At 36.2% G+C, this 23,980-nt stretch overlaps 1 protein-coding gene across 3 annotated transcripts in view; it reads right to left on the bottom strand.

Annotated features, from left to right (window-relative positions):
• Positions 1 to 23,980, bottom strand: part of CEP135 (centrosomal protein 135) — a 75,489-nt gene that overhangs the window by 40,410 nt on the left and 11,099 nt on the right. For all 3 annotated transcript variants that reach the window (XM_025887597.2, XM_073891716.1, XM_025887598.2), the window contains exons 7-13: positions 20,632 to 20,760; positions 19,001 to 19,216; positions 15,987 to 16,052; positions 13,139 to 13,277; positions 8,574 to 8,797; positions 3,440 to 3,592; positions 2,385 to 2,537 (exon numbers count right to left, since the gene is read on the bottom strand). In XM_025887597.2, coding sequence (XP_025743382.1) covers positions 2,385 to 2,537; positions 3,440 to 3,592; positions 8,574 to 8,797; positions 13,139 to 13,277; positions 15,987 to 16,052; positions 19,001 to 19,216; positions 20,632 to 20,760 — 1,080 coding nt within the window. The remainder of the gene's footprint in view (positions 1 to 2,384; positions 2,538 to 3,439; positions 3,593 to 8,573; positions 8,798 to 13,138; positions 13,278 to 15,986; positions 16,053 to 19,000; positions 19,217 to 20,631; positions 20,761 to 23,980) is intronic.

Raw genomic sequence — 23,980 nt, 5'->3', positions numbered from 1 at the left:
GGCAGATTATTTAAACTCTGTAACTCAGAGACCACATCTGTAAGCATTAGCTATCTGAAAAGGTAATTGTGAAGATTTACTGAGATAACCCATGTAAAAAGCACTTACAACAGAGCCCCCCACATGAAAAGAGCTTAGTAAGTGTTAAATATTATTTAAGAGGTAGCACATATAGGACTTGGTGATTAGTTGAGAGAAAAGAGCTTTACAGGAGAAAGGAGCAGTGATAATGCCTGGTTTGACAACTGGGTAGATAGCTGAATAACAGGAAACTACTAGAGGAGGCTTAAGGATTGAGATGATTAATTTAGTTTTTAAATAAAAGACCTACTGTAAACTCATAAATCTTGCCTTCTACAATCTAGAAAGATTGTGGTAATAGGAATTTCACTTTTTCTGAGCTTTCAGTACTACTGCATTTTAAAATCCTGTTTCTACAGTCCTTGGTCCTTTCAACAAATATGGAAAAGAATAAATCAGTAGCTTGTGCTAAACGCTGCCATATTGCACAGAAATTTTCCATTTGGTTAATTTTAACACTTATTTTTATAAGAAAGCACATTCTGCAGGGCAGTATCCCAAAAGATCCCAATTAAAAATATTCTGCTGGGGTAAAATTTCAACTGAAAATGTATGACATAAAGACTACCCTTATAATGCTTAAATATTCTTATTCCTAACTTGAACTGCTAATTTCTAAGCATTAATTCAATAATACTTATTGGAAGCAAACTACGAATCCATAATAGTAACAGTAACAGTAATAGCTAATGTTGAGTTCTTATAATGTTCCAGGCACTATTAAGTGCTTTATGTACGTTCACACACTTTTTTGGAGATTATAAAAGAAAATATAAGATATTGCCGCTAAATAGCACACCAAAAGCACAAGCAACAAAAGAAAAAAATACATAAACTGGACTTTATAAAAATTAAAAACTCTTGTGCTTTAAAGGACTCCATTAAGAAAATGAAAAGGCAACCCACAGAATGGGGGAAAGTACTTGTAAATCATGTATCTGATAAGGAGCTTGTATCAAGAATATATAAAATACTCTTACAGTTTAGTAACAATGAGGCAATAACCCAATGTAAATAAGGGCAAAGGATCTGAATAGACATTTCTCCAAGGAAGATACACAAATGGCCAAATAAGCACATGAATAGATACCCGATGTCATTAGCCATCAAGGAAATGCAAATCAAGACCACAGTGGATACTACTTCATACCCACCAGCATGATGATAACAAAGAAGACAGATAATAACAAGTGTTGGTGAGGATGTGGAGAACTTAGAACTCTTATACACTGCTGGTGAGAATATAAATGGTACAGCTGATTTGGAAAATAGCCTGGCAGTTGCTCAAATGGCTATGGTTATCATATGAATCTAGGTATATACCCAAGATAAATGAAAACCTACATCAACAAAAAGTTGTACATGAATGTTCACAGCATCATTTTTCATAACAGTCAAAAAGTAAAAACCACATAAATGAAAATAAAATGTTTTCTATCCATAGAATGGAATATTATTCTACAATAAAAAGGAATAAAGTATTGATACATACTACATGGATGAACTTGAAAACATTATGCAAAGTGAGAGAAGCCAAGAGATAAAAAACTACATACTAAGTGTTTCAATTATATGAAATGTTCAGAGTAGGCAAATCTGTAGAGACAGAAAGTAGCTTCGTGGTTGCCTAGGCCTGAGGAGGCCAGGGTAAGATGGAGAATCGCTGCTAATGGGTTTCAAGGTTTCTTTCCGAGGTAATGAAAATGCTCTAAAATTGACTGTGGTGGTAGGCTGAACAGGTCTGTGAATATACTAAAAAGCACTGAATTGTACACTTTAAATGGGTGAACTGAATGTTATGTGAATAACTCAGTCAAGTTATTTTACATTTTAAAAAAAAAGATAATGTCTTTCCACATGAGGAAGGAACTTCCTATGGAGATCAGAGGTCAGTAATTTTCTCTAAAAAACGAGATAATAAGTATTTTAGGATTTGTGGGCCACTTTCTGCTGCAAATACTCAATTCTGCCACTGCAGCACGACAGAAGCCACAAAGAAAACTATAGTCCACAAATGAGCATGGTATTCCAATAACACTGACCAAAGATGCAATTTGAATTTCATAGTTTTCATGTGTCATGAAATACTCTCCTTTCTTTATTTTTTCAATGACAAAATGTAAAAACCATTTTTAGCACATGGTCATACAAAAACACAATGGTCTAGATTTGGTTCATGTGTCATTGTTTGCCAACCTCCTGATCTAGCTGTACATCCTAAATAGTCACTTCACAGGAAAACATAAAGACCTCCCTTTTCCCTATAAATTAGCTTTCAAAAATAAGTCAAGCTTATTACTTACTTTTAACTTTTCTTTTAAAGCTTCTTTTTCTGACATAATCCTTCTTAAGTCAGATAATGCAAGTTCTTTTTCTTTTTCCATAAGACTCACAATATTATGGGAGACTGTGGTTTTGGTAGACTCTTGTCTTAGTGCACATAACTGTTCCTGAGCCTTAAAGAATTAAAAGATAAATAAAAAACACGTTGGATATGCTCCAAAGGTGGAAAAAAGTAAACTAAACACATACTACCTTTGCTCTCTTCCCAAATCCCAACAAAATGAGTAAAATGATTAAAACAACAAAATCCCAAAAGACAAGATTGAGGGGAAATGCCAGCTACAAAATTTTGGAAACCAGACAGCAGATGGACAATTAGTAATTAACTAAGCAAACCCAAGAAAGGTGAAATCCAAGCCAGTGGTGGGGAAAGCCCAGAAATGAATCAATTTGCAAATGCAGATTCCAAGAAAAATCTCCAAAAGTAAGAACAGCTTTTTCAACTTGACCTTTTAACTTACATGTCCTTCCCCCTCTCTCAAAGTAGCATTAGAACCTCATGGGAAATTGGTATGGAACAAATTTAGACACTTTGCTGTGTTCATATTCACCTTGCTCTCTGACAACTGAGGCTTTGAAACTGGGCCAAGCTGTATCAATTCTCAGTTTCCCTAGAGTTTTCTCAAATTACAGGCTAAGTCCTTAATATCCAGTATCTCCAAATCGTGGGTGCTCCCCACTGTTTGATAGACTCCTAACATGTCTGAATCCCAAGGATAAACTTGGCTTAGAGTCAGGCTAAGACCTGTTTCAGGTAGCTTTAGAAGTAGGAGATTATCTCTAACAGACTTAACACAGAGAAAAACTAGAAGAGAGGAAGAATAAATATGGAAAAAATTATAGAAATCTCTGCTTTGGGAACAGGACAATAACAGAAACTACTACCATACTTAGATAACTCTAATTATGAAGGAGTATAACAAGGGCCATATATTACAGTAATTTAAAAGATTTATACTGGTTCCCTTATATTTAACTTGTTCTATATAATCTGTTGGCTTAATAAATTTCTTACCTCATTATATAAGACACTTAGTTTATCTCTTTCTGCTGTCAATAATTTAACATTGGACTGTATGTCCTCCATATGTTTTTCAAATCTTTCCAGCATACGCTGAAGTTCATCTCTTTCTCTTGTGATCAGATGAATTTCTGAGTTGTAATCACCCTGAAACGTAATTTAAAAACAAGTTATCATTGTTATAATTATCACCATATGGTTGTCACAGGATGTTGGTAATGACAGTGACTGAATAATGTTAACAGACAAAAGGAACACAATTTTTTTATCCATAATGAGAGCAGCAGATGATAGAGTGCAGGCAGTACTGGGGCAAATTTCCCGGCCTTCAAATGCCCAAAAGGAGCCCCCCACACCCCTGGCCGCTGCCAATACCACTTGATCAGATCCTGTCAAACACTTCAACTGTCATTCTCCTGGAGTTATAATGGCAGTAACTAAAGTGTAATCCCCAGAGCAGAAGCATCAGCAGCATGTAGGAACTTGTTACACATGCAAGTTGGTGGGCCCAACCCAGACATACTAAATCGGAAACTGTGGGCAAAGGGCCAGTAACCACGGTTTATCAAGCCCTCCAGGTGGTTCTTACGCATGCTAATTGTTGGGAACCACTAGTTTACAACCCTCTCCAGGGAAGAGACTAGGAGGATATGTGTGTGCCTGCTCACCCAGTATAAGTAACTATTATAGCCTAGCACATTCTTCAGTGTTTTCTGACTGAATCTAAGATCAATTTCCCAGCCACACCAACCTCCGCAACCATCCCAGCCCCAACCTATGTGAAGTCCATTTTTGCAATGAGAGAAATATAGACATTTCTACCAGGCAGTATACATTAAGGATGTTCACCCAATAAGCAAATACTTCCAACATTTCTAAAACAGGATGATGCTTATTATTTTAGTCCAATTCAACAGATCCACTATCTTCACAACAATGTGGAAAATAAAAGTGATAAATGTAGACTTGGGATCTAGGTTTTGTTTTTTTTTAAAGCGTGAGCGAGCGAGCAGGGGAGAGGGAGAATCTTAAGCAGGTTCCACAGCCAGCACAAGCTTGAGGCAGGGCTTGATCTCACAACCCCGAGGGGATGTAAGGTACCTTAATATTAAAGTACTAAATGCAGAAGCCCCAGGAAGAGATAATCTGATAATCTGGTACATTCAAAAGCATCCTGATATATGTTATTCATTATCTACTATGCACATAACCATGTCTAATGTAGACTTGATATCTGTGAGGTAAACTTAACCTGCCACTTGGAAGTAAGTTATCATCTTGGTTAAACAAGCAAAACCAAAGCATTATGGATGCGATCAGTTATCTGGATGCCTTAAAGGATAAGATATTTTATAGGACAAAAGCAGATTAAGGGGATGCCTAGGTGGCTCAGTCGTTAAGTGTCCCAGGGTCCTGGGATCAAGCCCCGCATTGGGCTACCTGCTCCGCAGGAAGCCTGCTTCTCCCTTTCCCACTCGCCCTGCTTGTGTTCCCTCTCTCGCTGTGTCTTTCTCTGTCAAATAAATGAATACAATCTTAAAAAAAAAAAAAGCAGATTAGGGTTTGAGGACTTAATTAAGGCTTAGATAGCTATAAAAGAAAATCTGTAACCTAATTATATCTACATAAAAATATCTTCCAAAAAGGAGGTGGTTTGCATAGATTTTAGAAAAGGAGTACTCAGTGAATAAAGATTTGACAGTCCTGCAGATGTGGTCACTGAGCACTGGAACAAAGCAGAGCTGAGCTTTGTACTATATCCCCCTGCCCTGGAATCACAGAGTTTGCCTATGGCTGACAAAATTCAGCAGGCTAGGGCAAAAGCCCAGAGGGGCTCCTGAGCTCAAGGCTTGGCAGAAGTGTCACTGCTCATCCAGTGCTAAGCTGAGGACCTGGGATGGGGTGGGAGCTGGGGGTCTGGTTATAAATAAAGTTGGGACATTAAAAAACAAAAAAGATCTGACAGTCTGTTTTCATTACTGTCTAGGTTTCAGCTTAAATGTCACCTTCTCTCAGGAGTTTCTGACTCTTCAGTCTAATTTAGATCTCCCTCTCTGTATTCTTAAGAGCATTCTGAAACCTTGTATCCTTTTTTCACTAACACTATAAACGAGCTTATAAAGTTATTAACATGATTAGGTGTTTAATATACGTCTTTACCACTAAAATGTAAGCTCAATGAAGAGACACAGTAGGTATCTGGTCTGACCACACCTTCAGTGGCCTAGCATGGTACCTAAAATGAATGAATTCTCCAACAGTACTGACTGGCCTTCTTAAGCAGGAACTCTAGCTCTTTTCTAAACATATCTTATATAGATATAAATATGCAGATATATTTATGTTCATATGTAATTGTTAATAATTCCCTTTTACCATTCCATTGTTCCTGACACACACACACACACACAAGCTCATGCACATACATGCACAATACTAAAGGCTACAAGGACAGAAACTATGTCTTCTTCATCTCACATCCAGTGCTTCATTCAGAGCGGGCACTTAATATGTACCTGTTGAACTGAATTTAACTTTGTACCTAGACCTGATGTGTTTTGAACCAGCAAATAATAAGGAAATGAAATATTTACTAGGAACTAGGTGTAATGCTGGGCCCTTATCATCTCATGTAACCTTTGGAAATGGGTTTCATGAAGTGAGGTAACCTGTCCAAGGTCATAAAGACAGTTTGTGTCTCTAACTCCAAAGCCCTTTCAACTTTACTATACTTGAAACTCATGACTGGAACCATAGTGAGTACAAGCACAAGGAGAAGGAGGCAGTGCTCACGCTACACAGACAGTAGAGTATCAACGGGTGTATTTTTGACAAAGATCACTGAGATTAAAAATATCAATATTTTTTTCTGAGTTACTGCAATCCTAAGGAAACTGTGCCTAACAGTTTGCCATAAAGCAGGATTTGAAAACTCAGTGTGTACCAAATCCAGCTTTAGAGGACTTTGTTTGCTATGTAGTTTCTAAACATGTTTAAAATACCCAAGTTTAGGTGCAGATGCACTCTCTAGTGCCCAGAACTCACAACTGTTATACACTTCACCCATTTCACTCACGTACACACCTACTATTCCCTGCCATTCCTGCAACTTATTACTGGAACTCTAAAATGCTCTGATCACCCTACCTTTCTAAACTTTAGAAAAGGAATTCTTGATCTGTGTCAGGTAACATTAGAACATTTTAAGAAAATACATAAGTTGAAAAGGGATAAAAGTCTCTTCTAATTTTACCAGTACCTCAACAATACCTCGTTTGTTTTTCAACTGTAAATCCATACTGAGGAGTTAAATCAAATATTTAGGTTAAAAGCTTTGAGATGTCTACTCAGTTTTACTGAATAAATACATGATTAAACTAATCAACCATTTTATGGAAGATTCTCCTATGCAATAAAGGTGATCAACTCAGTGATTCATTTTTTCTGAGTCCTAAGTATACATGGGGCTTAAAAAACAACTCAGTAACACATAAATTAACTTATACAGCATTTTCCCACCAATTCATTCTGCTTGTAACAGATAACATAGCGTAGTGTTTTTACTAACACCTGTAAATCAAATTCAGCCATTAGCCAATGAAGTTAAAAAACAGTCCAATCAGGGGCGCCTGGGTGGCTCAGTTGGTTAAGCGACTGCCTTCGGCTCAGGTCATGATCCTGGAATCCCGGGATCGAGTCCCACATCAGGCTCCCTGCTCAGCAGGGAGTCTGCTTCTCCCTCTGACCCTCTTCCTTCTCGTGTTCTCTATCTCTCATTCTCTCTCTCTCAAATAAATAAATAAAATCTTTAAAAAAAAACAAAAACAGTCCAATCAGAAAGCAACCCCAAACCATCTGACGATGGACACAGGATCTTCAGGAAAAAAAATGATGAAACTAGTAAACTCAGCCAAGCCTGAATTTTTTTTAACCTATTATCTTCATGTATATGTCACAGGGACTTGATATTTTTAAGCATTTGAAATTAAATGTTTTGAGTTTTTAGTCCCAACTTCCCCTAATTTTATCTAGTGTGTAGATAATGTTAGAGTCATAAGCCTCCAGGACTCCTATAGCTCCGAAGCTTAAAAAAAAAAAAGAAAAACCTGAATGAAGAAGTCAAATGATACTCATAAAACACTGAAAATAGTTAAGACCTAAAATAGACATACATGATTTTAATCTCTCAAGAAACATGGTTAACTTAACTAATATACATCTTTAGACTACCAACTTATGTGTTGTAGCACACAAATGGGAAGACCTGCCCTGCACTCACTTCCACACTCTACCAGCTCCTGTTGAGTGGTTAACATGGAAGATGTCTGGTGTGCACAATGTGACCAGCCTTTCTGACTGGTCCAAGGCTGGGAATAGCAAGAAGCCATGTCGTCTGCCATGTGGATGAAGCCACTCTGCTTTGAGAGAGAAAATGCAGCTGATACCAAGAGTAAAGGATAGAAAGAAAGGAAATGTCCAGTAGCATGAATTACTAGTTCCAGTTTCTGGAAACCCAGATGTCCCTGTACTTACCCTACATACGTAATAAGCTATTCATCTTTCCTTAATTTCCAAAAATCAGTATGTTTTGCTTTGTGCTTAAGTAGTTTTCATAATAAATGCAATGTTTCTACAGTATAGGTCGTGTAAAAAAAAAATCAAAATTAAGAAAAACCTTTTTTTTTTTTGAGAGAGTAAGTGCATACATGAGTGAGGGGGAGGGGCAGAGGGATAGAGAGGAAGACTCTTAAGCAGGCTCCATGCCCAGCGAGGAGCCCGACTCGGGGTTCAATCTCATGACCCTGTGATCATGACATGAGCCTTTCAAAATCAAGAGTCTGCTGATGCTTAACCGACTGAGCCACCCAGGTGCACCACCCCATGCTTTTAAGTAAGCACCACATCCAGCACAGAACCCAAGGCAGGTCTTGAACTCATGACTTTGAGATCAAGACCTGAGCTGAGACCAAGAGTCAGATGTTTAGCTGAATGAGCCACCCAGGCGCCCCAAGAAAAACTTTTAAAAAACAAATATTATAAGTTATATTTAATACAATAATCACATCAGAAAAGTTTGTTCATAAAGATACACTTTTGATTATCAATCATCCTTAAAAAGAGATACTACCTTTTCTAGTGTTTTAAATATTGGAATTTTTTCACGTGTAGAATAATTTGTAGAGCAAGATCTTCGCTGTATTATATGTTGGAGTCTTTCTAGTTCTTTCTTATAAAAATCTCGTTCTTCTTCTATACCTTTCAGAAATGTATCTAAACGAGAGGGTGACTTGTCTCTACGTTTTATTCCATGTTCTAGCCTCATCCTTTCAACTTCCAGAGTAAGTTCTCTTTCTGTAAATTAAAGTAATTAAATATTAAAAGTGTTGCATATAAATTATACAATTACCCAAATACATTATATCAATAAGTTTTAGAATACAAGCTACTAAAAATCATTAACTTTTGTATATCACCTAGCACTGGCTGACATCAAAGAGGTAAATATTGAGAAAAATGAAGAAAAAGAGCACAAATTACATTAAAAGTTTAAATAAAATCTAATAAATCAAAGTCCTCCTACTTTTGTCTTCTCACAGGATGGTATCATTTAGTACTATAGAATGAATAAACTACCACATGGTATTTTCTGGTGACCTGAAAATGCATTAAAAGAAAATTTATCTAAAAGCAATTAATCATAATATGCATGATTTTTAACATTAAGTTTGAATTTAATACAGTATTACAAAAAGAAATCAAAACAACTCATCTTTCTCCAAATAAGTACAACTATTAACTTTTACAACAAAGGTTACCTTTTCATGAGTCACAAGTACGCTAATACTGGTAATTTCACATGGTTCAATCTAATTTAACTCTGAGGCATGAAATGATTTTCAAGACATATTCTGATTCACTCATCTCTTCTTTCATTCATTTGACAGGTATTTATGGAGCATTTACTCTATGCCCAGCACTAGCTAAGAATACACGTATGAAAAATATAGCTAAGATCAAACAGTTATTCTAACTGTGTAGTGGGATAAAATCTACAAAAGAATAGCATGCAATGCAATCTGGAGGATGAATTGGCGAATTCATCCCAAGGAGTGACCAGAGAGGTAAGAAGAAAGTAGGAGAGTGGGAAGGAATGAGCTACTGGGTTAAATGCTAAGAAGTCAAATAAATTAATGAATGAAAAGTGTCCACTGCATTTAGTATAATGGGGATGAGAGAAGCCCTTGCAAGAGCAGCTCAGGTGGGGACGGAAGCCAACTGGAGCAGACTCAGGAGCTAAAGGGTAGTAGTGATCAAGCAGAAGCAACAAAGGTGGATGACCTTTCAAAATGTTAAAACTGAAAAAGAAAAAGGGTGGCTGGAGGGGAATGGGTCAAAGTTTTTGTTATGGAATGGGAAAAGGATAAGCATGGGTTTGTTGTTTAAATTTCAGTTAGTTAGCATACAGTGTAATATTAGTTTCAGGTGTACTATATAGTGATTCAACACTTCCATACATTACCCAGCGCTCATCAAGACAAATGCACTCCTTAATCCCCATCACCTATTTAACCCATCCCCCCACCTACCTCCCCTCTGGTAACCAGCAGTTTGTTCTCTTGAGTTGAGTCTGTTTCTTTTTTCTTTTAAGATTTTTTTAAGTAATCTCTACACCCAACAGTGGGGGGGGGGTCTCAAACTCACAACTCCAAGATCAAGAGTCACATGCTCTTCCGACTGAGCCAGTGAGGTGCCCCAAGAGTCTGTTTCTTTGCCTCTTTTTCCCTTTGCTCATTCATCTTAAATTCTACACATAGGCGGGGCGCCTGGGTGGCTCAGTCAGTTGGGCGTCTGCCTTTGGCTCAGGTCATGATCCCAAGTCCTGGATCGGGTCCTGCATTGGTCTCCCTGCTCAGCAGGGAGTCTGCTTCTCCCTTTTCCTTCTGCCCCTCACTCCTGCTTGTGCTCTCTCTCAAATAAATAAAATCTTTAAAAAAAAAAAATCCCACATGAGTAAAATCATATGGTATTTGTCTTTCTCTGACTTATTTCACTTAGCATAATATTCTCTAGCTCCATCTATGTCATTGCAAATGGCAAGATTTCATTCTTTTTTATGGCTAATATTCCATTGTATACAGATACACATTTTCCTCATTCACTCTTCAGTCGATGGGGCACTTGTTTTTTTTTTTTTTAAAGATTTTATTTATTTATTTGACAGAGATAGAGAGAGAGAGCACAAGTAGTCAGAGAAGCAGGCAGAGGGAGAGGGAGAAGCAGGCTCTCTGCTGGGCAGGGAGCCCGACGCGGGACTCGATCCCAGGACCTGGGACCATGACCTGAGCCAAAGGCAGCCGCTTAACCAACTGAGCCACCCAGGAGCCCTCGATGGGGCACTTGTGCTGTTTCCAAAATTTGGCTATTGTAGATAATGCTGCTATAAGCATCAGGGTGCATGTATCCCTTTGAATTAGTATTTTTGTGTTCTCTGGGTAAATACCTAGTAGTGCGATTGATGGATTATAGGGTAGTTCTATTTTTAACTTTTTGAGGAAGCTCCATATGGTTTTCCACAGTGGCTGCATCAGTTTGCATTCCCATCAACAGCACAAGAGGGTTCCCCTTTCTTCACATCCTCACCAACAACTGTTGTTTCTTTTGTTGTTGATTTTAGCCATTCTGACAGGTGTGAGGTGATATCTCACTGTAGTTTTGACTTGCATTTTCCTGATGGCAAGTGATGATGAGCAGCTTTTCATGCATCTATTGGCCATCTGTATGTCTTCTTTAGAAAGATGTCTATTCATGTCTTCTACCCATTTTTTTAACTGGATTATTTCTCTTTCAGGTGTTGAGTTTTATACGTTCTTCATATATTTTAGATACTAATCCTTTGTCAGATATGTCATTTATAAATATCTTCTCCCATTCTGTAGGCGGCCTTTTAGTTTTGTTGATTGTTTTTTTTTTTTTTTTTTTTTGCTGTGCAGAAGCTTTTTATTTTGATGTAGTCCTGGTGGTTTATTTTTGCTTTTGTTTTCCTTGCCTCAAGAGACATATCAGGGTAAGTATGTTTAAATGTCAATGGACAAAAACAGTACAGACTTAAGTTATAGAAAAGAGATAATTAATATGCGAGGTTTTAAAATTAGAGAGGACAGGACCCAGAGAACATTCGGAGGCAGTGGCCTTTCCTAAGAGGGACACACTTCCATAGTAACAGGAAGGAAGATAAAAATGGACAGTTTAAGATCTTGAGACAGGAAAATGACAGAAAGCCTCACTGATGGCTTCCATTCTCTTAGGGAACCTGAAGATCGCCCACTCAGAATGGGAGGTGGAATGAGAGTCATAGGCTTATTGAGAATGGAAAACATTTGAAATGTTCCCTGCAGAGAGTAGGAGATCAAGTGGTAAGAAATATAGAGTAAGATTTCCATACATCATTGAGAGTGCTGGACCATCTAATTTACAGTGCTACTGATGTGTTTAGTGCACACGCAAGCAGTACTTAGTTGCTCGTGTGCAAATGTGTAGAAGGTAAATATTTTGGTTGAACTGTGGTTGGATTTTTGGTAGGCTGGTGCATTTGCAACACAGAGAAGCAGGGAGTTTCAGATATGAAAGATCACACTGAAATGATAGGTCACATCTAGGTATGAAAGGAAGTAAATTACAAACTTTTATACATAGGTCTAAGCACTTTAATGTATTAACCCATTTAATCCTCAGAATAATCTTTTGGGTAGGTGCCATCATTAACCGCACAGACAGGGAAACTAAAGCATAGAGAGGTTAAGTAATGTGCTCAAGTCATAAAGGCAGTGAGTGGAGAAGGGGTAAAACAGATTATCCACATGGATGCTGAAGAGCCTAGGATATAGCCTCTTTTTAACATAGCACACTGGCTTTCTTTTAATTCTGGAGACGCATGGGAATTTGACAGCACCGGGCTCTGCTCTTGCCATTCCCTTTGTCTGGAGAAAACTGCCCCAAATCTTCATTTAGCTGGTGTCTTGTCTCTGAGACCTTGGGTTAGTCAATCTCTAGCATATCTTCCCCCATTTTCATACCTCTTATCATCTAAAATTGGCTTTTTCATTTATGTGCTACTAATTTGTTCAACTAGAATAAAGGCTCCACAAGAGCAGGGACCTTGCGTATTTTGTTTACCATCATATACCCCAGTACCCAAAACAGAGCCTGGCACATGACAGGCTCATAAACATTTGTCAAATGAATGGATGAGTGGATGAATTCTTACATGTTTCTCAAACTAACTCATTTAGGGCTGATACTTGGCAGAAAGTTGCCCTATTGGGAGAGAGAAAGAGAATGTGTTCTTTCAGGTGATACAAGTGCAATTCCTTATAAAAGATTCTGCACTTTAATTTTTCACTAATTCAGAAGTTTTCCTCTTAGTCTTAATTAATTCTATTATCTGCTTCAAAAAAGGATATACTTCTATTGGAAAATATTCCCTGTGCCAACTAGTCAAAATATAAAAGAATCCTGTAAGGTCATTGAAGATTTTCCACTCTATCTACAGCATCCAGTATGGTTTCTGATATATTAACAAGCACTTTACAAATATTTATTGAATGAATGAACAAATGAAAGATAATCTACTAAGAAAAATAATATGTCAAGAGGAAATAACACTTTTTAAGTTATCAACATTTTATATTTTACCTGTAACTGCAAAACTTTCCATTTTTTTGTTAAGTCTTTGCTTTTCTTGTTCAAGCTGATGAACAACAGTTTCCAGGTCTGATTTTATAAGTAGTTCATCACTCAGTCTCTCCTTTTCTTTATGGCATAAGTTTAACTCCTGCAAATTTTAATACTATAATTAAGATTTCTAACTTGATAAAATATTATAGAACTTAAAGTAGATATTTTGGTAAGTACATTTAATTTAAGAGTAAGTCATAGACACACTTATAGTTAGTCAAATATATGGGCTCAACTAAAGTTAATTCTCAACTGTGGCTAAAAGGACCATAAAACCCAAATATGAATAGGGCTCCCTTCTGAGTAGAATTATTAGATTTTATTTTCTCTTAATTTGTTTAGCATACTGTCTACTTTTTAAAATGAATATGGGGCACCTGGGTGGCTCAGCTGTTAAGCGTCTGCCTTCGGCTCAGGTCATGATCCCAGGGTTCTGGGATCGAGTCCCACATCGGGCTCCCTGCTCCGCAGGAAGCCTGCTTCTCCCTCTCCCACTCCCCCTGCTTGTGTTCCTGCTCTCGTTATGTCTCTCTCTGTCAAATAAATAAAATCTGTAAAAAATAAATAAATAAATAAAAAATAAAATAAAATGAATATGTACTTGTGCAATAAAAAGTTTTAAAGCCTTTTTAATTTTAAAAGAAGGCGGAAGGAAGACACAGTGCTCTCAGACTATCATAGGTATCAGTAACTATGCTGGTTATTGTCTCAGGCTCATCTGCACAATGGGGATAAAAGCAGTATCTGGACACCGAGAACTCACTGGTGAGGATGAAACGATGCGAAGCACTCTGCACAGTGTCTACAACATGGCAAGTGCTTAATAAATGCTAGCTATTAATATCATTAGTATTTATCTTAAAAATACATAATATCATACTAATGAAAAAATAAGAAAGATCAGAAAGTAACTATAGCATCTTACTGTCCTCCAATACTACTGAGACTTGATCAGAGTCCGAGACAAGCATTACGAATCACACTCAACTGTTTATAGCATACATACAAAGCAGTGAACAAAAATTCCTGCCCCACAGAGTTTACACTGTCAGTAAAAACACCATCAAAACATCTACTTTCTGTTTACTGACCTCATGGAAGATTTTCACAATATCTATGAGACTCAGAGTAGACAACATCAAAAAAAAAAAAAAAGAAGTGGACATTTAGCAGGTTTAGTTAATTCAGTTATTTAATATTGAATTGAGTAGCTGCAAGTGAATAAAAAGGAAGCCACTGTGATTCACAGTGAGCATATAAAAGTCAGCAAGTATTCAAGCACCTACACTGTGGCAGCAGATCACAATGGCTTCATTTTTTTATTTGCCTTATGCCACCAGAACACTGCTGCTACACTGTATAAGACTATAATAATAAGAAAACTTGAAAATTAGTGTCTCAGTTTCTTTTTTAAAAAATTTGTTATGTTAATCCCCATACATTACATCATTAGTTTTTGATATAGTGTTCCATGATTCATTGTGCATAACACCCAGTGCTCCATGCAGAACGTGCCCTCCTTAATACCCATCACCAGGCTAACCCATCCTCCCACCCCCTTCCCCTTCCTTAGTCTTAGTTTCTAATCTTAAAAGAAACTCATCCAATTTAACAAGCTATTAAAAAAAAATCCCCAATCATCTTTTAGGTGACCATCCAGGAGTTTCTAACTGGAAGCAAGGCATGCTGTGAGTTCTACACTAGAACTATATGCTACATCTAAGCTTATGCTGGGACGATTACTATTTTTCTTATTTGAAGAAGACTACCAGAACAAATGTTATCTAGAAAGATGGTTTGCACTACCAAACAAAGCCATTTTTATAAAAGAGGACTGAATGGTTTTTTTTTTTAAGATTTTATTTTTAAGTAATCTCTATACCTGACGTGGGGCTCAAACTCACAATCCTGAGATCAAGAGTCATGCGGTCTAGAGGCGCCTGGGTGGCTCAGTCAGTTAAGCGTCCAACTCTTGATTTTTGCTTAGGTCATGATCTTAGGGTTGTGAGACTGAGCCCTGCAATGGGCTCCTGTCTGTTTGTTATCCTCTCCCAGACTTTACCCTTCCCCCCACTCATACACACGTGCTCTTTCTCTAAAATAAACAAAAACATCTTACAAAGAAAATGAGTTGCATGCCTCAACTGAGCCAGCCGGGTACCCCAGATTAAGTGCTTTTAATAAAAGTCAACAATTTTAACAAGTAATTATCAATTTCTAGTTTTAATATTAGTAAACTTACAAGTCATGAAGTAGTTAAAAGAATATAAAATTCCTAACAGGTTTTCCAAATTCAAATTTAACTTGCCATCTACTGTATATAAAATTAAAGAATTATAAAAACAGAAATGAAATTAAATACATCCATACAGTAGAATATTACCCAGACATAAAAAGCAAGTACTTGGATACATGCTACAACAAGCATGAAACTAGAAAACTGTGGTAAATCAAAGAAGCCAGACACAAAAGGCCACATATTGTATGATTCCATTGGTATAAAATGTCCAGAATATGCAAGTCTATAGAAATAGAAAGATTAGTAGTTGTCAGAGGCTGAGCAGAGGAAAATGGGGAATGACTGCTAATGGGTATGACGTTTCTTTTTGGAGTGATGAAAATGTTCCTTTACTTGATGGTCAGAATGGTTACAGCACTTCACGACTACACCAATACCAATGAAATAAATGCTTAAGAGTGAATATTATAATGTGTAAATTATATCTCAATTAAAAAATATATGTAAAATACAGCATGCAAATTTTCTTACCAAAAGTTCTGGCAATTCAACATGACATCTACTTACCAGCTGAAGTTTTGCCATTGTTTCTTCAAGATCCCGCATTTCAGAAAGCTTTTTTTTAATCTCTTTCTAGGAATAAAAAACTTATTAGGTACAGACCTAAAAGTCAAGAATATTTATCACTAAGTCACACTGCAAATAAGACCAAGTCATTTTTTTTGAGTAGTCTTCCTTCTCAGCAGTGAGATGGGAGGTTTTAGCTGTTTTAAGGCTCAATTTCAGTGAAGAGGAAACAAAGTCCAGGTTTCTCTTTAATTTCTTGGTATCCTGAATGCTTATAGGGAGCTATTTGTAACATCTGAAACAAGAGGACCTACTTAAAAACCTATTTTGCCTATATACTTGCAGGACCTTCCTTGAACCTTGATTTTTGGGTTCTTCTTATGGCACTGTCATTTCCTATTCTCCTATCTTATTTGATTTCCCTCCACCTGCTACTACCAATATGGAACCTCTATATAGCAAATAAGAGCACTGAATGCCAATATTAAAATATTTTGACCCAACAGGAATCTTTTGTGAGCCAAACTGTCATTGTTGAGCACTGCCAATGAGACCTGAGAAGCTATATTCAGTATATTGTGTGCACGACCAAAGAGGATGCAAAAGAAGTGGAAAAAGAGAAGAATGAGATATAGGAAGGTTGCAATGAAACTAGAGCCACAAAAAAATTAAAACTGCACTAATTATGTTCTTCATTTTTAAGTTTATTTTTTTTAGTAGTCTCTATACCCAACGTGGGGCTCGAACTCATGACCCTGAGATCGAGAGTCACGTGCACTTCCAAATGAGCTAGGCAGGCACCCTATATTCTTCATTTTCAAGACTCTTTTGGCTATCCTGGGCCCCCTGAGATTTTATAATTTTTTTCCATTTCTATAAAAAATGCCATTGGGATTTGGATAGAGATTGTACTGAATCTGTAGATTGCTTTGGGTACCATGGACATGTGAACAGTATTAAGTCCTCCAATCCATGAACATAGGATGTCTTTCCATTTATTTCTGTCTTCTTCAATTTTTTTTCAACATTTTATAGTTTTCAGCAGTCTTTCACCTCCTTGGTTAAGTTTATTCCTAAGTATTTTATTCTTTTTGATGCTATTGCAAATGAGATTATTTTCTTAATTTCCTTTTGGATTTTAATTATTTACATATTGAAACACACCTGATTATTGTGCATTGATTTTGTATCCTGCAACTCTGCTGACTTTATTAGTTCTATTTTTTTGTGAAATCTTTAGGATCTTCTACATATAAGATCATGTCATCTGGAAACATAATTTCAGTGCTTTCTTTCCAGTTTCAGTGCCTTTTATTTCTTTTTCTTGCCTAACTGCTTTAGCTAGGACTTCCAGTACTACACTGAACAGAACTGGTGAGAATGGGCATATTTGCATTGCTGCTGATCCTAGAGGAAAAGCTTCAATCTTTCACCACTGGGTATGATATACTGTGGGTTTTTCATATATGGCCTTCATTATGTTGAGGTATGCTACTTTTATTCCACTAACTAGTGGAAATGACACTGTACAAAACTGATTCAATAATGTAGAGTACTGATCCTCAGACTAGCTTATATCCATTCCTGGGATAACATAAATACTTCCCAAGTATTATGTAAAACTATTGTATACATGCAGTTTTAATGTATCCATATCTGGATTCTTAATTTGCATGTACAGTCCTTTTTAAGAATTATCTACCTGGGACGCCTGGGTGCCTCAGTTGGTTAAGCGACTGCCTTCGGCTCAGGTCATGATCCTGGAGTCCCGGGATCGAGTCCCACATCAGGCTCCCTGCTCAGCAGGGAGTCTGCTTCTAGCTCTGACCCTCTTCCCTCTCGTGCTATCTCTCATTCTCTCTCTCTCAAATAAATAAATAAATAAAATCTTTAAAAAAAAAAAAAAAGAATTATCTACCTGAAAACCTGTGTGTGGTCTAAGTATCTCATGATCTTTCCTCTCTCACCTTCCCTTTCACAACTGTTTTCCTCTCACTTTTTAAAAGCAAAGTCATGCATCTAATGTCACTCAAAATATGAAAAATTTTTGAAGCACCAAAAAGATAATCGAAGTTAATGAAAGATATGTATTAAGAAATGTATTAATAAGATATATATCTTATTGAGATGTATTTCCAATAAAATTTTACTTTTTAATTCAGTAAGTATCAACATTTGTGCTGTATTTGTCACTCTGATCCACTAATTACTAATAATTATAATGATAACACTATTCAAAGGAAATGTTAACACTTTGAACCTTGTAGTCAAAGGACATTTTTTAAAGTAAAAAAATTTCTAACTAAATAAATGATTTTAACTTGTGTATTTTTTTATTGCAGAGATGTTTGATAGGGTGATCATGAAAAGATATTCAAGCATAAATATATTAAGATAGGATAAAACTTTGTGGAGATTTCAAGAAGAAAGGGTCATTTAGCTATATTTAAAAGAACGATGTGACAGTTTAAGAGATCAATACTTACAATACACTAGAAATTACATCTTTCGTATCTATTTATTTACTCATTACTATTTTTAAAAGATTTTATTTTTAAGTAATCTCTACACCCAACTTGGGGCTTGAACTCACAATCCTGAGATCAAGAGTTGCATGCTCCTCCCACCACACCAGCCAGGTGCCCCCTTTCATATCTATTTAAACTTAAAGATGAAAAATGTTAGCTACCAACTTAAAAATGTGTAAGGACATACACTATTTCAGAAAATACTTTTAAAGGGAACATGAGCACAGAATGACACAGAGGACAAACTTCCAAAGCTCACTCACAATGCTGAGATGAAAATCTTGAGGGAAAATAGGACAAAATCTGGAGAGCTATCCTAAGAAAAGGTGTGCTTCAGAAACATACCCAAATTTAGAGTGTGAATGACACTTGGGGAAAACTGGAATTATGAAACAAACAAACCAAAAGACCAAATCAGATATCAAAGGGGCTTAAGTTCACCATGTTCCAGGAGAATTAACAAATGCTCCCACAACCTAGACATACCTTTGCTTCCTCAAGTTCTTTATCGGCAGTCTCAAGCACTTCTTCTTTATGTCTTTCTAACTGCTGTGCTAACTGATCTATTTCAGTTAATTCTTGGCAGAGTTTTTCATTTTTGTTACTTAGATTAACAACTTCAGTAGTCACTGTTTCCTTGGTTTCCATAAGCTCCTGAATATGCTTCTCCAGGTCTTTATTAGCTCGCTGAAGAAAGTCAACCTAAATTGAATTTGTAATTCACAGGTATATGAATTGGAAAATTATCCTAAATACTGGACTTCCAAAAATATTTCAAAATACCGTATTTTTTAAAATACTGACCATTTAAACCAGAGCTATTTTACATTTGTAATCTTACACTGCTTTGATTCACAAAACTGACAATGTGGGGTGTAATAAAAATATATAGCCATTGGCTTCCAATTTTTAAACATGGAAGGAAAGGAAAAGTAAAACATTTGTGCGAACTTTTTCCCAACAGAGAGTTCTAAAATTATGACAAGAATATCACTACCATGATACTACTACTCTAGACTGTGCTGTCCAATACAGCAGTCGCTAGTATCCACGTGTGCACACTGTGGCTCGTCTGAACTGAGATATGCTATAAATATAAGACAGACACAAGATTCCAAAGACTTGGTGCAAAAAAGAATGTAAAATATCTCAACATCAATTTTACAACATTAATTATACACTGAAATTATATTTTGGATATACTGAGATAAATACATTATTAAAATTAATTTCAACTATTTCTTTTTACTTTCTTAATCTAGTTACTAGAAAATTCTATAGTTTTATGTTTTACATTTTGATCTGAGATTACTTTTCTTTTCTTTTTTTTAAGTGGGCTCCATAGAGGCTTGAACTCATGACCCTGGGATCAAGACCTGAGCTGAGAGCAAGAGTCGGTCAGATGCTTAACCAACTGAGTCACCCACGTGCCCCTAGAAAATTTTAAATTACATATGTGGCTCATATCATATTTGTATTGGATAGCACTGCTCTAGAGTTCCTGCTGATATTCGTGATTTACTCTATTTTGGTTACAGCCCAGGCAGCAACGACATGTCTAAATTTCTAAAGGTAACATAACATGCTTTATATAACTCTTGTGTTCTTTTACTCTTAGGTCAAACGCATGGCAAGGGAATCTATTACATGTTTAGCTTTTATATTTCTTTTTAAAAATCTTTTCTTTTTTTACATTATAAAACAAAAATTTTGAAAATAAAATCAAAAAGAATATCTCATCACACAAAGATAAAACTGCTAGTATACTTTGTTGTATTCCCTTCCAATGTTTTCTCTCTCCAAGTTCATATGTACATTTTTAAAAAGCAAACCGAACATCTCTTGTGTTACAGTTTATTCTCCTCTTTTAAATATTTAACATTATGGTGTATATATTTTTCTGCCTCATTAAATATTCTTTTTTTTTCATTATATATTCTTTAAAAACATGATTTTTCAATAGCCGCATCCTAATTCTGGATACTCTGGCTCTATCAAAATTTTCCTACTGTAAATAATACACTACTGAACAACTCTGTCACTTTTACAAATCCATGGACTGTTATAAACACTTAATGATTTTATATACTCAGTGAAATAATTATAAAAGTCATTACCTGAATATTTAAATGAGCAATAAGCTTTTCATTGGTTTTATTTCTAGACTCCAGAGAGAGAATATCAGGGGAACGGCCACTGTCCAATGCAACTGATAGTCGTTCTATCTCTCGTTCTCTTAGCTCAATCTGAAGACATAAAGTCATGTTATCACTTAAAAAAATCTGCCTTGAACTGAAGTAATACTGTACAAACACTTATTTGGATATACTTTCATTTTTCTTAAGTTTCACAGTGTGTACAAGAGATTAACATTCATATATGTACCATATTATGAAATGCATATACACAAGCAAAAATAAACAGAAAATTTCAAAAATAATGTAAACAAAGCTTTCATAAGTATTTCTATTGAATAAATTCTTCCCAATTAATTTTAATTTTTGTTTTTTTTTCCCCTCCCTCCTCCAAGATTAGGCAATGTTTATATAAAAAGAAACTACTGGGTACTAGAACTGAGTCTGAGCTGCTTCAGTGCCTGGTGGAATAAATGTAGAATCAACAAATGGATGTAGGACACAAAGAATTGCTACTGAAACCCAATATGGAAAAGGATAGGAAGTTGGGGTGAATTTACTTATCTATTATTTGGAAAACAACACATAAAATCACAGAGATCACTATCAACCATGAATTCACACTTATTCACATTCATGAATTTGGAAAAACCCAGACATTTTACAGCTTTGGGTTTTGCGGCTTTTGTTTTTTAAAAAAAACTGAAAACTAAAACCAAGCATTCAATTCACCAATAATGGAGCACAATTCTTGGTATATGAAGATGAGTAAAATATGGTCTCTGACTTTCAGGAACACAGCTTTACAGGGAAAACTAGCAAGTAAACCAATAATTGCTATATAATATGTTGTTCAATGGTAGAATAAAGTAAAGAGGTATATGGCACCAAAGAAGTTAAGGGAATAAAATGATTTACTCTCCATGATATATTCATATGCCTGTGGAAATTAGTGAAGGCTTTATCAAAATACATATGCCCAAAAAGGTTATAAATGATGCCATGAAGAGAAGAAAGGAGGAATGTTTCAGGCAGTGAAACAGAAGTATAAAGCCACACAGTATGATTGAAGGAGCAGAAATGGCTCAGTAAGACTGGATTGTAACGTGCAAGGGAACTTACAGTGGGTCTGAAGAATCAGGCAGGAATTAATTATGTTAAGCTCTGAACACTTTGCTAAGGAGAAAGATTGCTCTGGGTTAAAAGATGAATAAGAATAAAGCCAGAGGAAGGGAGACCTATTGGAGGAATGTATGAGAAATGAATAAGGCATAAAACAGTAGATAGGTTAAAGCAGAAAAAGTAAGTTTACAAAGTACTTAGAAGTGACAGAACTTGGTAAGTGGTATGTGAAGGGAAGAGAATGAGATCTAGAAAGACTATAGAATGTTGGCTTGGGCAGATGGTGATGCTACCAACCAAAGTAGAGAATATAAGAGGGAAAAGAGATTTGAGGCAGAAGATAACAAGTTTAGTACTAGGCATATGGTATGAAGAGCTTTCATCCAAGTGGAAATGCCCAGTATGAAATTGGATATATGGGTCTGGAGCTCTATAGAGATTTGAGCCAGAAAGACTGAAAAGTCATTAACATACAGGGAATATCTTAAACCAAGAGAGTAAATGAAACCTCCTGAGAAAATATACCGGGAAAGGAGAAGGGGTCAAAGACAAGATCCTGAAAAACAGTAATATTTCAGGGAACAGGTAGAGTAAATAAGCAAAGAAGAAATGATGATAGATTTTTTAAAAAGGGAAAACTGAAAGAGAATGAAAGTGTTTTAAAGAGAAATTATCAATAATGACAAATACTACAGAGGAGTCAAGAAAATAAAGACTAAAGTATCCTTTTGGATCTAGCAATTAACATCACTGGTGTCATTAACTAGACCAATTTATGTAATGGGAGGCAGAAGCCAGAACACAATAGGACAGCAGGAGGTGAAGAAGTGGAGAGAGAAGAGTAAGATACTCTTCAGAGAAGTTTGCAGGAGGGAGGAGAAGGCATCAGCAGGAGGGAGAGGTAGTTAAAGGAGATCTTTTTAGGGGAGGTGAGTAACGACCATAATAGCACCTCTTTCTAGGACAGTTAGGGAGATTAAAAGCATTACTAGTTGTAAAGTGGCCATTTAAGTGTTTGTTAAAGAAGGAAAGAATATCAATGAAAGCAAAAAAAAAAAGGAGAAGAGGGCTGCCTGGGTGGCTCAGTTGGTTGGTCCTCTGCCTTCAGCTCAGGTCAGGATCCCAGGGTTCTGGGATCAAGCCCCCGGTCTGGCTCTCTGCTCAGTGGGGAGCCTGTTTCTCCCTCTCCCTCTGTCATTTCCTGCTTGTGCCCTCTTTCTCTCTCTCTAATAAATAAATAAAATCTTGGGAAAAAAAAGAAGAAGTAGAGCCAAGAGCACAGGTACAGAGACTAAGCCTTAAATAGGAAGAATGCCACACTACCCATTAAGTCTGGAGAGCCTCAGTGTGAACATTGCTAATTTTAAAGGTAGAAACAAAGTTGAGACAAAGTGATATCTTAAGGAGGGTATTCATTATAGGCTGGGAAAAGAGCTTGCAGAGAACAGCAACATTTGGAATACAGCCTGAGAAAAACAGAACTTAAGCAAAAAAATAAAATAAAATAAAAATAAAAACCAAACACACCCAGATAGGCAGCAGAGTTTTAATCAGAATGATCAGGCTATTTTCTCCAAACACCTCAACCCCCTCACAGAGATGGTAAAGACTGGTCAGCTTATGTTCATAAAGTACTTGGGGAGAATGTGATGAAAGTGTGATTATAAATTGAAAAACACCAACAATATTCAACTTATGCATATTTGATATTTTCAATCTCTCCATATTGTAAGTTTTTTGGTTGATGTGATCACAATTCCTTTTTACTCCATTTTTATTCAAATATCTTCAAAGTACTTTACAAACTTAACAGTTATACCAACACGTAAGTTACATTTATATTTGTATGTGCAGATCACTTCACTCCACAAAAAAATGCAGTCACATGCAGGAAATGAAAAAAAGTGTTACCCAATTTAAGCTTCAATAAGCATTTTAAGAAAGCAAGCCTGTAATTATACAAATCAGAATTTAGCCAAACACCAACAGAAGGTATGAAAGAATAAAGCTTATTATGGTTATGATCTAACCCTGCATATATTAATTCCCCTGCTTCTTCAGAAAACTCTTTGACTAGTTCTTGTAGAGAAAACACACAACAAATATGGTGCCACAAAAGAGTAACTATCAAGAAGAGAACAAAATCTATAGTAAGAGTAAAAAAATCATTTATGTTACCACTGTAAAGCATAATATACTTCAGTAAAAT

Source organism: Callorhinus ursinus, unplaced genomic scaffold (genome assembly GCF_003265705.2).
Source record: "Callorhinus ursinus isolate GAN/ISIS: 27379988/994484 unplaced genomic scaffold, GSC_fseal_2.0 scaffold4, whole genome shotgun sequence".
NCBI lineage: Eukaryota > Metazoa > Chordata > Mammalia > Carnivora > Otariidae > Callorhinus > Callorhinus ursinus.
This window is presented reverse-complemented; position numbering and strand designations above follow the sequence as displayed.